Source organism: Thamnophis sirtalis, unplaced genomic scaffold (genome assembly GCF_051295495.1).
Source record: "Thamnophis sirtalis isolate CommonGarterSnake01/CBP01778 unplaced genomic scaffold, rThaSir2_p1.2 scaffold_12, whole genome shotgun sequence".
In the NCBI taxonomy this organism is placed as follows: domain Eukaryota; kingdom Metazoa; phylum Chordata; class Lepidosauria; order Squamata; family Natricidae; genus Thamnophis; species Thamnophis sirtalis.
The window spans coordinates 49699304-49714649 of record NW_028261392.1 but is presented as its reverse complement, the minus strand read 5'-3'; the positions used below and the strand labels follow the sequence as shown (position 1 = coordinate 49714649).

The following is a 15346-nucleotide window of genomic DNA, read 5'->3' as shown; positions in this document are numbered from 1 at the left end:
TGCACCACATGTCTGGACTGCCTGTCTTCTTCTGCCTCTGTGCTTGGACTTATCTGTGCTGTGCCAAGGGGCAGGCGGGATGTGGCTGCTGCCAGACACCATTGGCCCCTGTGCGCTTGCTGCCTGTCTCTTGTGCTGGCCATGCTCGCTCCTCCCAGCTTATTTGTGTGGTTGGGCTTATATTAGACCAAACCCCCCAAATCAGGGGTGGGGCTTATTTTTAGGGAAACAGGATATATTGTGCAGATGTTCTTATACTCCTATGCCAGCTACTTGGTTGCGTGATTTAATGCCAGCTACTTGGTCCTACTTGCTTCTACATCCTGACACTGTATCTTGGACGGAGACCTGTTTGGAGCATTGGTCCTGTCTAGTGTGTGCTTGAGTGCATTCTTAGTGTTATATTCCCAGAGTTGTGAGTGCTTCGAAGTGAGAGGTTTTCAAGAAAAAAGAGCAGATAACCATCTGTCTGGAATGAAATAAAAATTCCTGCCTTGGGCAAGGGGGTTGACTAGAAAACCTCCAACATCCCTTCCAACTCTGTGATTCTTTGATTCTACTCCTGGATGCTCTGTGTTTCATATGGGACTGTGGCTTTGACACTCACTAGGCCATGTGTACCCTCTTTCAGCTGGTGTACAGTCTCTAAGTATCAGACTTGGAATGGAAATGCCATACATTGTGAAGAGCTTCCAACTTTTCACATCAACAGTTTCCATATCCTTCTTTAACCATTTTACTATATCAGTAGGGTATATAGTGATTGGCAGGGTATAAATGTTAATAGCATGGATCTTGTTCTTCCATTGAGCTGACTCTTCAGGACCTGTATTGACCTTTGATAGTATTTGGATGTTGCTGTTTTCCCTGTCTCCTCCTCATAGCTCCTACGTGACTGAGATACTGTGATGAAATGTACACCTGAAGAATTAATGAAATAATTGGCAACACAGAGCTTTCTGTGAGAGAGGCCCAGATTAAGAGGTTGCACAGATGGATGGAGGAGATGGGAAAGGGGTTCAGGGTAACCATATCCTAGAATCTCTCAAGATACGAGAGATCCCTAAGGAGGCATGCATAAGTGCACCAGCATGCCTACCATCCCTGCCCTACTGACCACATTTATATGTACTAATTTAATGTGCTTATGACTATGTTTTACTTATTTATATCCATTTATTTGTGCCATTTTTTCTTGTGTCCATGTCTGTGTCTATATTGATACTTGTTTCCTTGTACTTGTTGACAAAATAAATAAATAAATAAATAAATAAATAAATAAATAAATAAATCTAGTAGGTTCAAAGCTTATAGTTTTAGTTTGGCAATATTCTGTCCATTAGGTATTAGCAAATAAACTTCATTAGATTTTGCTTTGTCATCTTTAGTTTAGGCCTGACAGATACTAAGCTACTTAACTGTTTGTATGTCTGTTATGTAGTCTGCTGGTAGCTCCACCCCTTCATCTTAACTACTTTCTTCTCCCTCTTCTCCAGTCTGAATGACATCTCAATTTGGTCACTGTAGATTTGTGTATTTCATTTACTCTTAGCCTATATCTTGATGTCATTCATGTTGGCTAATGGAGTTCTACTCTTGAATTTGTATCCAAATTCCAGACCTTGTGATTATCTGGCTGAGTGGGTTTAATTTTATACAGAATAGTACTGGGGACATTGATGTATATGGTATATGCGGCACTTGACCACTTGTGTGAGCTGTCGAGTTGAAATCCAATGTTGTTTTCTAGGGTTAAATTGAGTTCTTGAGGTAGGTCCTTAATGTCCTATTGTCTTTGCATAGTGCCAGGCATTCACAGGTTCATGTGTGTGTGCAACAAGTTGCAGGTTTTCCAGTAATGAATTCAGATTGTATCAGATTGGAGTGATTGGCCTTGACCAGGCATGTCCAACCTATTGCCACTGGTTGCATGTGGCCTTGGATACACGATCATAAACTTTTAACATTATTATATGATTTTATATTATTAAACTGTAATATATATTTTATATGGGCCCAAGACAATTCCTCTTCACCGAGTGGAGCTCAGACAAGCCAAAAGGTTGGACACCCATGATCTAGACCTTGACTCTTGGACAACTGCTCTGTCTTGAGCAATTGATGTTTTGAGCTTTTGGTGTTCTTTCCAATGCCCTTCTGAGCTGTGCTGATAAATTGGCTCATTTGGTCCTGTAGCTTAATGGCTATAATGCCTGGTAGAACTTTCCATGTTGTAGGGAGGCAGGTTACTGGCTGACAGTTGACTGGTGCTGTTCTCTTATGGGGGTCTTTCTTGATCAGCACTGTCCTTGCCTCAGTTAGTCACTCTGGAGGGGAGCCTGCTGCTAGCAGCTGTTTCATCCGTGCTGCTAGACATTCATCCACTGCTGTTAGTTTCTTAACCATTAGGTCTGGATTATTTCTGGGCTGGGTGCTATCCAGCTCTAGTCCTTAACTCACTGTTGAGTGTCTGCTACTGTTATAAGGACTGTGAATCCTGTTCTGGGAGATTACTGTGGTCTGCTTTCAGGTCCTGTAGCCCTTTGCACTGGTGTTTTGTGTCTTCTGTATCTCCCATACATCATTTTAGTACAGTTCAGTTTCTACTGTTGGTGGCTCTTATGTTACTGTGTTATTGCACCGCAATTGGGAATGCAATTTGAATGATTCTTTGATGGGGGAAAGGCATTTATCTTCTTGACCTCTGTTCTCTAATTTATCAGCCTGGTATGCAGTGCAGTGCATTTTTGTTTAGTAGTTTTGAGGCCTTCAGATGGAGTTAGGCCCTTGCATTTTTTGAGTAGCCAAATTTTATCCCTAAGCTTTACACCTTTCTATAATTCCACTAACTGACTAACCTCTCTACACGTTGTCTTGATATTAACCTCTAACCTCATTTTCGGCCAGTGGGGGTGAGGATATACTGCTGTTATTCTGATTGTGTAGCCAAACATCTCTGAGATTGCAGATGCTATAATCTGTACCAGTTCATTGGTTTGAGTTATGGCAGTAGTAGGTATTTTGTGAGGGTTCTTTTGGAATCTTCTAGCATACTATCTGATGATACTTCTCCCCTGGTAATTCACCTCAAGGGTTGATTGTAGCTAGTTTATGAATGATCTTATACCTCATATCACCGACTGTTCTCTGTAATGGAGGCTGTGGCAATGAGGTTCCAGTTTCAAGTGTAGCTGCACATCCAGTTTGTTTTTCTGGGTCTTCTTGAGTCTGGGATGTAATGTGTAGTCCATCTAATGTGTTGTTGAGTTCAGTCAAGTTGTGAGAGCAGCTTCTTCTTTGCTGTGTTGAAATGTTGAGTAACTAGCTGTTTCTCAGTTAGAGTGCAGGTTTTCGGTGATCAAATATCCCCTCTCATTAGATCTACTGTTGTAGTAGCATTCAATCAATTCCAGATGATCTTTTGTAGTCCATCAGTTGTTTCTTCCAGTAGCCCATTTATCATCAGATTGTCCTGATTTCCCCAAGATCTGACAGGGATCTTGTTAACCTCGGGGCCTCATCTGCACTGGCATGACTCTTCTAATTCATGTCACTCACATTTGAGGTATAGGCAGTGATGTGTTAGGGGGGTCTTTGCCTAAGAACCCCTATTTGTAAGGTAGGTAACAGTCAAGATTTGAACCTTGGTCTCTCATATCAAAGGTGGTACTCTAGCCACTACACTATTCAGCCACCTGTTTCTCTTTCTTTCTCTCGCTCTCTCTTTCTATGTATGTTAAACTATTGAAGATGAGGAAATGCACCCTGACTTTTTTCCTTTTATTGCTTTTTTTAAGGAGGAAAAATAAAAATTCTTTATGTTGGATTTGCAGGGCTTATAACTTGAAAAGCTTAAATATTCAATCAATCATTGCAATTTTCTTTTAATATAGAACTATTATACTGAAAATTCACATGCTGATATTGCAATCAATCGATTTAAAAGACGAATTGAAAATCCTGAAACAGTTCAAAGACCCACCAAGGTATAATTTTAATTTTACGGAATTCTACTGGATCTGTAGCATTACCTTTCTCTTTACAATATAGTTACACAGTTGAATATTACCACATAGACAATAGAAGGTCATTGCAACTAGAATAACTGAATGAACTATATTTTCTTTAAAAAAATTAGTTTCCTCCAGTAAGAAAAGTGCTATGATCCTAGGAAAATATTCCTGTTGCAGAATCATTGTTTAAAAAAATAAATATGTCCTGTATCTCCTATGATCTGGTATGAGTTGTAATGCACGAATCTAGTGAGTTTCTATTCACAATAGGAAAGTAGATATCTAATTAAATTTGAAACAACTTTTTAAAATTCAAAACTGAAACATTGACAGAATCATTAAGCGACATAAAAATGTCCTTAATAACAGACTCCAGCTCAGAATTAAGCATCCCCATAGCTCCCTCTAGTGATCAAAGACATTTATTTGTTTGTTTGTTTATTCCTCTTCCTAGCCAATCAGATTCCATAAAAATTGGCAAATTTCAATCACCCACAACAAAACAATACAGGGCTACAAATTATTTTAGAAGTAGTAGATTAAAATCACAACATTTATCTTTATATTTCACGAGAAAAAGTATCCATACTTCCTTATTTTGCCTGTCTCTAGCAATCCTCTTCCTTTTTATTTAGTAATAAAGAAGTCTCAAAAATGGAATTCAGAGCTTCTAAAGGGATTATAAGCTGTAACTAATGAGAGCCTCTTTTAACTTGTATGGATAATAGTCTCATAGATTGTTTAAGAAATGAAGGGCACACTTTATTGTCCATTTGAAAAGTAAATTCCAAAACAACAGTTTTATCCAACAATGACATGATTTTGACCCTGCCTTCCAGCTTCAGTTTAACAGTTATTCTGGCAGCAGATCTTCTAAAATTGCTTGCAGGCTGTTGCTATTATTGGAGGATCTTAAGAGATGATTCTGGGACTTTCCTCAACCTTGGAGAGTCTAGTATACAAAAGGAAGCCTGTTTCTTCTATTGTTGAGTTGGAAAAATGACAGTCCAGAGAGAGGGAGTGGTTGCAAGGAGACCTTTGTATGTACACTAGTGTCTATGAAACATTATCTCTAAATATATGTGTGAAATAACAATATTTTCTCAAATTTTAATTATATTTAATAATATGTTCTGATGTGTTGTAAATTTTATTTTTAGATTGTATTTAACGTTAGCCAATAACATTTGAACCTTTTGAATTTGGGAATATAAAGTTGGATTGATGGAGCTAAAGGGATAGTAGCAGGAATGGGTTTCAGCTGGTATGCACGTACCCGATCATGAAATTTAGTGTGCCTTCCTGTACCTGAACTTCCGGAGGCCCTGTACCAGAATGATCCCTCCCCTGGCCTGCCCCCCCCCCCCCCCCCGTCCGCCCAGAGGAAGAAGGCAGTGATGCTGGTCAGCGCTCTCTTCACTTACCGCTCCCCACCGCTGACCCTGCAGCCTGCCAGCTGCAGCGCTGCCTGCCATACCTAGCTGGGTGGCTGGCCAGGAAAGCGGCGAGAGGGTGAGCGCCGTCCATCGTCCCTGCCTTCTTTTTCTGTGAGCTGTGGCAGCGAAGAAACAGGCTTCTTTGCCAGCCTCCCAGCTGATCCAGTCCCCCTTACACATGCACTTTGCACTGCGGCAAGCATTGTGTGCCTGTGTGTGAGTGTGATGTGCCTGCCTTCCGTGGCATGCCCAACACCTTCGGACATCCACCAGGTCACCCACGGAGTGGCAGAGAAATCTGGCTTCAGCAAAAAGAAAAAAGCCATTTGAAATTAGCTGTCTCTGCTGCTCTGCTAAAAAGGCGGGAACAAAGGCCAAGAGATAACAGGACGACTAATCATATTCAGTTAACCCCCAGAGCGGTAAGAGGCTGAATTGGGAGTTCTGTGAATTGGCTTGTAGGACACAGAATGCCGTGATCATAGGATTTATTGGGCACCGGTTTTAGTTCATAGAATATATCTACAAATATAATTGGAAGGGATGTGTGTGTGTGAGAGAGAGGGTGGGATAGAGAGTGAAAGGAAGGAAGAAAGGAAGGAAGGAAGAAAGAAAGAAAGAGGGAGAGATACACACAAGAAAGAAAGGAAGGAAAGAAAGAATGGAGGGAGAGTGAGAGAAAAAAGAGAGAGACAAAGATAGAAGAGAAAGAGAAAAAGAGAAAGAAGGAAAGAGAAAGGAAGGAAGAAAGAAAAAAGAAAGAAAAAGAAAGAAAGTGGGAGAGAGAGATGAAAGAAAGAAAGACAAAAGGGAGAGAGAGAGACAAAAGGAAAGAAAGAAAGAGAAAGAAATAAAAGGATGTTGAAAAGAAGCCAACCTAGTTTAACTAAAATAGTCTATAATTATCATAATTATACTAGATTTCCTAAATAAACAGTAATTAGAGGATAGAGGATTTCACGGGCAGGACTATATCATGGGACACCATTTGGAACAGGATAGTCATGGCTATTAATAATGGGTATTTCCCATATGTTCATGGAATGTCCAGGAATGAGAGGATAAGATTTATGTTCGGAAGCCACTTTGGTATGTAAATAATTATAGTGTAATTTCCACTTATTATTCATGGGGCAGATCATTCCTACATTATTCCTACATATTCTTGAAAATTAATGGAAATATTATACTTCTGAACATTATTTTGTGTTTCATGATTTCAAATTATAAGACACAAAGTTTCATAAAAAGTTAGAACATGATAATTGTTAATGGGATAGGGAGACTGCAGGCACTTAGTCAAAGCCCCATTTTTATATGTGTTATGCCACATATGAAAGGGAACATTATCTCCCCTGTTCCTACTGATGTTTTCTTGAATAATGTTTCTATGTGGTATTCTAGCTAATGGGTTTGGGAATAATTAAAAAAAAATTGTTCCTTTTAATAGTATATGGGCAGAAGCCTAACATTTTTCTTTAAAACCATGTGTGTGTGTGTGTGCGCGCGCGCACGCATGTGTGCGTGTACCATACCATATTTTTCGGAGTATAAGACGCACCTTTTTTCCTCAAAAAAGAGGCTGAAAATCTGGGTGCGTCTTATATACTGAATACAGCATGTTTTTGCCTCCCGAAACCCCACCCTCTTCACCAAAATGGCCGTGCATAGCCTTATGGAGGCTTTCAGAGAGCTCCTGGGAGCTGGGGAGGGCAGAAATGAGTGAAAAACGGGCTGTTTTTTTACCCCCTAGCCCCCAGCAGCAATCTATAAGCCTCCATAAGGCTATCCATACAATTTCTTTTGACAAAAAAGGGCCTGTTTTTGCAAAAAAATGGGCCGTTTTTTGCTCGTTTTTGGGCCCCCGCCCTTCAAAGAGCACTCTGTAAGCCTCCCCAAGGCTATTTAAGCCTTTTTAGAAAAACGGGCCCGTTTTCGCAAAAAACGGGCCGTTTTGGGGAAATTTGCAGAGTGCAAAAACTTTTTTTCCTTTTGGAAAGCTCTTTAACTGATTGATGAGAATTACATTGATCGAGTGCTGTGCCAGCAGAAACAAAGTCTTAAGCTGCTGCAGATTGTCAGCGCCTTCTCCAGCACATGAATAAATACACCTGGAAACATCTACTTACCTACCTACTCTTTCTCTCTCTCTCTACTTACCTACTGTATTTCTTTCTCTCTCTACCTACCTACCTACTCTCTCTCCCTATCTACTGTATTTCTCTGTTTAACTCTTTCTATTTCTCTCTATCCTTCTACCTACCTACCTACCTACACACTCTCTGTCCCTCTCCCTGCCTACCTACTGTATTTCTCTCTCTTTCTCTCCCTCTCTATCCCTCTACCTACCTACCTACTTTTTTTAAAATTGCCTCTTCAAAACCTTGGTGCATCTTATACTCCGAAAAATACGGTACATGTCTACACAAATACAATTTACACTTACAATTCTTGATTCTTCTATTAAGGATTATTCAGGTAAGCTTCTGAAAACTGTTCAATGATTTTCCCCCCCTCAACAGTACAGTTTTATTGATGGGCGCCCTCACTTCAGATCAAATTTAGTACAAAAGGGCTTGAATATACAGGCTAAATATCAGCGGTTACGTTATGCTGGTGCAAGAGGAGTTACCACTTACAAAATCAGAGAAGAACTTTTGCGGAAACAGTAGGTAAATGAATTATTTTGGGTGAAAATTTGAATGGTTGTCAAGAAAAAATATGGTTAATGACAAGAATTCCACAAATAGACAACAAAATGAAGTCTAAATACAAATGACTGTATAGATGACAGTTATACCATCACTGCAATCAAATCATGTTAAATTCTACAAAAATGCTAATAAAACAGTTGTCATTATCCTAATAAGTGTCAAAGATAGAAATTGAAAGCCTTTTTAATTGTAACAGTTACGTATACATTTTTTATGTAAGTATGATTTATAAATTCTGTTTCCTGAAAATAAGATCTACCTTGAAAATAAGACCTAATTTGATTTTTTAAGCATGTGCCTAATATAAACTCTACCCCCAAAATAAGTGAAGTGGGTGGGTGTGGCCAGTACAGGAGGCCACCCAACCACATGTCTCCTCACAAACACAGACAGCAATCCCTGAGTTGGCACTGAGCATGGCGACTCCTTCCCTTCCCAGTCACTTCAAGGAGGCTCGGCCCCTTAATCGCAGCCCTGTGGATTGGCTGAGTCAGTGAGGGCCTGGAGCTATCTCGTTTTGCCTCTCCAAGCTTCTAGAGGTGTTTCTGGCACATACTCACCAGCCCTGGCCCTGCTTGTGGCACCAGGCAACCTTGTAACTCAGGGCCCCTTTCTTCCACAGCTTACCTTGTGGTTCTGGAACAGGTGGTGACCAGCTGCTGCTACCATTCAAGGCAGAAGGTCATGCAGCGCATTGGGATCAGCTCCCTCCTGTGCCTCTGCCCGGATGCTGTGTCTGTTGCACCTGCTGCTAATGGCTTCACAAGGGCTCCTTGCTCTCCTGACTGCGCTGCTCTTGGCCACCCTGCTGAGCTGCTCCTGCCTGGCATGGTGCAACTCAGACAAGATATATGACCTCTGGAGCGCTTACCCCGCCGCCAGCCTGCCAGGGCCCCTTCACCAGTGGTCGGAGTGACAGAGGGAGATCTCTCCTTCATCTTTTGCACCCTAAAGCCCTAACTTCTCTGGCTGCCAAGACAGCCCTGCCAGGATGAGGATTGATCAGCGGAAGCTGCGGAAACCTCCAGTCTTGCAATCCTGCATAGGGAAAGTGAAGGTTTGCTCTTGAACTGACACAGAGCATTGCACTGGGGGGCTTCTGCAGGTAACATTGAGTTATACGTCCTCCTCCAGCCAGAAGGGTGCAGACCGGGGGCTCAGCCAGGGAAGGCGGTATTTTGTGGCACAAAGGAGGAAGGGGCGATCTCTTTCTCTGTCCTGCTGTAGGGCTGCCATGGAGCTCACGTATGTCAGGGGAGGGGTGCAGCCCAAAGACGACAGTGGGCAAGGCGTCGCTGTGCCTGCAACCACTGGCATAGGGGCCCTGGCAGGCCGAGGGCAGGGGAGGCACTCCGAAGATTGTAGATCTGGGCTGAGTTGCCCCATGCCATGAAGGAGCAGAGCAGCAGGACCAGAAGGGCAAAGAGCCCCCATGAGGCCAGCAGCAGCAGGTGCAGCAGGCCCAGCACCTGGGCAGAGGCACGGGTGGAAGCTGATCCTGACGCACCGCACCTTTGCCTTGTAGCAACAGCCTGGGTAAGACCCAAGCTCCAGTGTCCCAGGAGCAGCAGGCAGGGTGGGCAGAGGCTGGGTGTGCCAAGAGCTTGAACCATTGCAGCCACAGGCAAGTAGACAGAGGGCGGGGACGGCAGTAGCAGCGTTCCCACTTCTGTCAGTCCCTATGCTCGCTGCCTTTAAGTGAAAAAGTATGAATTCCCCCCAAAATAAGCCTAGTGCTTATTTTCAGCTCAAAAGAAAATAAGTCCGGGAACATGGTACATACCATATAAGGGTTCATTTATTATATTTATGTTTTCTCTGTCAGAGTAGCAGCTTGGTTTCATGATAATCTCATGAATCATGATAATCTCATGAATCATGATAATCTCATGAATCATGATAATCTCATGAATCATGATAATCTCATGAATCATGATAATCTCATGAATCATGATAATCTCATGAATCATGATAATCTCATGAATCATGATAATCTCAAGAGCTGCGGTGGCACAGTGGTTAGAATGTAGTACTGCAGGCTACTTTGATCACCGGCTGCCAGCAGTTTGGCAGTTCGGGTCTTAGCGGCTAAAGGTTGATTCAGCTTTCCATTGTTTTGAGTTCGGTAAAAACGTGGACTCAGATTGTTGAGGCAATATGCTGACTCTAAACTGCTTAGAGAGGACTGTAAAGCACTGTGAAGCCTAAGTCTAAGTACTATTGCTATAATCTTCCAAGGTTGATCATGTGAGAGAGGTAGGAGGGGGGGACTCCATCTTCAACCTGTGCTTTATTTCATGATTCCTGATTATTTGTTTCTGAATGTAGAAAGCTAAAATAATAGAAATTTGAACTGGCCAGGAAAAGTAGACATCTTACACTTGTTTGTTTTGATGAAGAGATCACAGCTATAAGGTCATCTCCTGAGAATCAGTGTGAGAAACATCATTGGGGCTGCCTGATGTGTTTATCTTACCTGCAAACAGCCTTGCAATCAGAAAACAATATACCACTTTGTTAGTACATTTTGTCTCCTCTGCATCTCTATTCACAGTGCTGCATGAAATTATTTTTTGTGTATTTTACTTTGTTTTTGTCTGAACAACTCTTCTTTTCAGGATTTTAAGGCATTACACTGCCGTTATTCCTTCCTTAGATTTTAAAGCTAAAGGCTTTAATTCTAAGGGAAGAAAATATAACTCTGGATAGCTTTCAGTTATTTATGGTTCTGCTGAGGTTTCTTTTTCTTTTCATTCTGTTTTAGCAACAAGGAAGCAATGAAAAAAAAAGTTTATTAAAGTCAGTTTCATCAAGCATTCCCTTTCTAATAGCCGTCTAACAGACACTTGAATTGATAATAGTATAGCAAAACACATAAGATCCTTACAATAACATTAATATTTTTTATTCTATATTATTCTTTTGCCATCTTTTTAAAATATACACTTAAAAGCATACTAATAGTTTTATTGATCTATAAACAAAACCGGGATTCTTTCAATTTAAAGTCTGGACTGCAAATTAAATGTACAAATAAATACCGTGTTTCCCTGAAAATAAGACAGGGTCTTATTTTCTTTTGATCACCGAAATAAGCCCTTGGCCTTATTTTCGGGAAGGTCCTTATTTTTGAGGTACAGGAGGCAGCGAACGTGGTCACCTCATGGCTGCTGCTGTGTTGCAATATTTTCAGGGAGGGCTTCTTTTCAGGGGAGGGCTTATTTTAGCTCATGCGCTCAAAAGCCTGATTGGGCTTATTATCCAGGGAGATCTTATTTCCAGGGAAACAGGATAAGCAAATAAGTATATCAGTTAAAATATATCACTGCTAGATGAGTTATATTTTTTCTCTCTTCTCAGCCTTTTAAAGAAACAAAGAATCATTAATTGACATTTTTTTAAGCTGGGCAAAATGATGGTCCTTTTCCTTTTTCTTGACTAGAAAAAAAGCCATCCTGGGTTCACACATGGTACTAAGGTTATAAAAATTGGGTTGATTTTGCAACAGGTAATGAATGAATGAAGTCATTAAAGCTTAGCGTTATGTAGAATCCAAGCCACAATACTTTATACAACAAACATGATCAAATCCTCATGTAGTTGGGAAGAATGGCTTCATTCACATTCAATATTAAGCTTTAAATTCTATATATAGGCCAATGATTGAGTTTTATTCATTACACTACACCAGAACTACTTAAACAATATTATGACAATGTATGTACCTACCCAATGTGAATCTGCCTAAACAAACATATTCTTTCCAATTTAACCCTACTTAACTAAACTAGTATGAAGTACTTGAAATTGTCTGCCTTTGTTTCTAGGAAGGGTTAGTGCTGTTAGTGCAGAGTTATTTTCTAGAGGCAGAATCAAATGAAGAAATGGTTTTTATAGCTAGCCTCTGTTGCAGAGGTGGGTTCCTACCAATTCAGACCCGTTAAGCTGAACCAGTAGTAACTTGGCAGCCTGGGTCGCTGGAACTGGCAGCGACCTGCGCTTGCCACGCCCCCAAACTGGTTCTCTCGGCAGCACCATAGAGGCCACCATCTTTTTTTTTTGCTTCTGGGCATGCGCAGAAACATTTTTTAGTACTGCGAATGCGCGCATATGGGACACATCCCTGAGCAAACCGGCAGTAGCAGCAGCCGTAACCCACCCCTGCTCTGTTCTTATGAAAGTTGGACACTGACCCAACTTACATGTCCACCTATAGTGATCATTGATTGCCATGCTGAGGGCAATATATTTAGTTGATAGCATAGTTAATAAATGTGGAACTGTTTAGGCTGATTGAATGTTTCCAAATAAGTTCTTAGTGTTTTCCTATGGTTAGCATTCATAGTGTTTTATTATCAAAACCACTTTATGTATAAAATTGCATTTTAAAATTAGTTAATGTACAGAAATAAAAATATTGTTAATAGCAAATTCCAGAAACCTAGCAATTGTATACAATTTCGAAGATACTTGATACAACAGCATGTTTTTCAAATCCCTTTAGAGTTCTTTTGGGTGAAGTTTATGAGGGTTGTTAAATGTAGTGGCACTGGTAAAATTTGGAAATTCAAAATTAGCTTTAGAAAAGCTAAACAAATAAAAATATGAAACAAAAGATTAATACTTTTTACTAACAAATTAGAAACTTTTGTATATATTTAATTTATTTTTTATTCCTTTCACAGGAACTGGACATCTGAACTTCAGTGCTGAAGTAGATAACAAGATTAATGATAGAAGTAACTGCATTAAATAATGCTATCAAGAATTGAAATGGAAAAATAGATCTAATACTTTAACTTTTCTTGATAAAGATAATTTTATTTTTAGTAGTATAATGTTGCAGGTCTTTTCTACAGTTTTAATACTGCTTTTCAAAAATAGCTTTCAACTGAACATTGTAGGATTGTCATTTTGTTTCTTGTAAAGAGAAGTCGGGGAGGGAGGAATCCCACCGAAGGAAATCTTTATTTATTATCATTTTTCCTCTAAGCATGTTTTTGTTGCTAGGAATTGTTATACATAAAGTTTATATGTTTAAAGTTTATTTGCTTAAATAATAAAAAAACAAAACAATTATTTACAGCCTGTGATATACGAAACCATATTGTGCCTTTCCTAAAATCTTTGGGTTAATGTACTTCTAAGCTGATATGATGATGGAACCTTTAAGTATCCTCTCATTAACTACATATACAGGACAAGCAGATTCCATGTGGAAGAGATAGTCCCTAAGGTATTCTGATGCTAAATGCTATAAAGTTTTATATATCAAAACCAGCATTCCAGATTGAACTACTGTAGAAAACCCACCAATAACTACTATTGTTATAGGATAGGCATTACATTATAATGGCAATTTTTACCTGTTAGCATTCTGATTGCCATATTTAATGTCATTTGTATTTTCCAGGTCATTTTCAAAGACAATTCTATACAATGTGTTATATAATCTAGTATAGGTAGTCCTTCAAAGAAGACATTGTTATGCTGTTCATCTATGAACACAGAGGTCGTTTTGCAGTTCCATTCTAGAAGCACAGAGTCTAGCACAATGGGAGCACAGAAGTTCTTCATAACAATAATTGTGGGTGTTATTCTGGGATTCCACCCATACTTTTCTACCAGTTTTTTTGATATATGAATCTGTCCTCAAAGCTGGCATAGGCTTTGTAGCACAGTATTTGCTAGTAGGTTCTGTCAGCAGCCGCAGCTTCTATTTCTCTTGGCTGGATGTCACAGTAGCATAGGGTTTCCTTCGGTGTCTTTGTAGTACTTGTTTGAATGACCTTGAAGTCTCTTTCCAGTCTCCACCACAGAGCAACTGGTGAAGCATACAGTGGCCTTCCATTCTAATAATGTGTCCCAGGTGTCTAAACATGTGGTAAAAGATGGTGAGTTATCTCCAGAGCTTCAATGAAATGGGCCACCAACCTATGCTGGAGGAAGACTTCCCAAGTCATATCTATTTACTAATGACTATCCCTATTCTATTGATGATAATCACCTGAAATAAAGTAATCTCTCCCACACAATGGGGAGGTGTTAAATAGTAGTATGGAGATAGGTAAGCCGCTTATATAGTATTGGAATAACCAAGAATCAGACAACTCTTCTCTCAAGTTCCTGCTTCCCATATAAAATAGTGCTTCAAGCAGTCAGTGGAATCAGTACAACCATAGTCCTTCCAATTTTTGGATTTCATAATCAGTGGCATCAGAAACTGTTAGTATTAGTAGTATTAGTATAAGTTTATTTATAGGCTGCCCTTTTCCCTGAGGGGACTCAGGGCGGCTTACAACTTATGTAGGAGGGGATACATACAATGACGTATAGAACAATACATAATTAAAAAAATAGAGCAACATTCATCATTCGGGTGGGGACGGATTATAATCTTTAACCCCAGGCCTGACGGGATAGCCAGATCTTGAGGGCTGTGCGGAAGGTCTGGAGGGTGGTGAGGGTACGAATCTCCATGGGGAGATCGTTCCAAAGGGTCGGAGCTACTACTGAAAAGGCTCTCCTCCGCGTAGTTGCCAGTCGACACTGACTGGCAGATGGAACTCGGAGGAGGCCCAATCTGTGAGATCTGATAGGTCGCGAGGAGGTAATTGGCAGGAGGCGGTCTCTCAAGTACCCAGATCCACTACCATGAAGGGCTTTATGGGTGGTAAGTAGCACCTTGAAGCGCACCCGGAGATCAACAGGTAGTCAGCGCAGCTCGCGGCTGAGAGACATGGTGTTATTACATGTTGAGAGACATGTAATAACACCAAGGAAGAAACACTGGTCTTTCAGGTATTGAGAAAAGTCATTCAGTAGAGTGACCCATGCTCTTTCTGAGTTGTGCCTAAACCTTAATTTAAAATGGAAAGGAACAAAATAATCCACTTCAAGGTATTTGTGTTGCTTTAAAGGCCAGTGGCATCAAACACATATTTACTTCTTAATGTTGCCATTCACATTCCTTCTACATTTTTGAAGAAACAAATACTGTGAATCCCACCTGAAGCTCATTTTTCTACAGGGACTTGTGTGAACAACAGCTATATGGGGTAGGCACATAAGTCGCAGATCTTCTGAGTGACATTGCTAATTTGTGGCTGAGTGATGTAAAAATCTCTTGTTAGTGTCTGCATGAAGGAAAAGTTCAGTACCTTTCTAAACATTTCAAATAGAA

General features: G+C 40.3%; 1 protein-coding gene across 3 annotated transcripts in view; it reads left to right on the top strand.

Moving 5' to 3' along the window:
* The window catches only part of BCLAF3 (BCLAF1 and THRAP3 family member 3), a 40592-nt gene extending 27350 nt beyond the window's left edge, over positions 1-13242 (top strand). Inside the window, exons 10-12 of one of the 3 annotated variants that reach the window (XM_087726423.1) lie at positions 3894-3986; positions 7972-8117; positions 12849-13242. In XM_087726423.1, the coding sequence (XP_087582549.1) occupies positions 3894-3986; positions 7972-8117; positions 12849-12876 (267 nt within the window). In that variant the 3' untranslated portion in view covers positions 12877-13242. The other 2 variants (XM_014054680.2, XM_087726424.1) reach the window with 2 other exon arrangements.
* The last annotated feature ends 2104 nt before the right edge of the window (positions 13243-15346 follow it).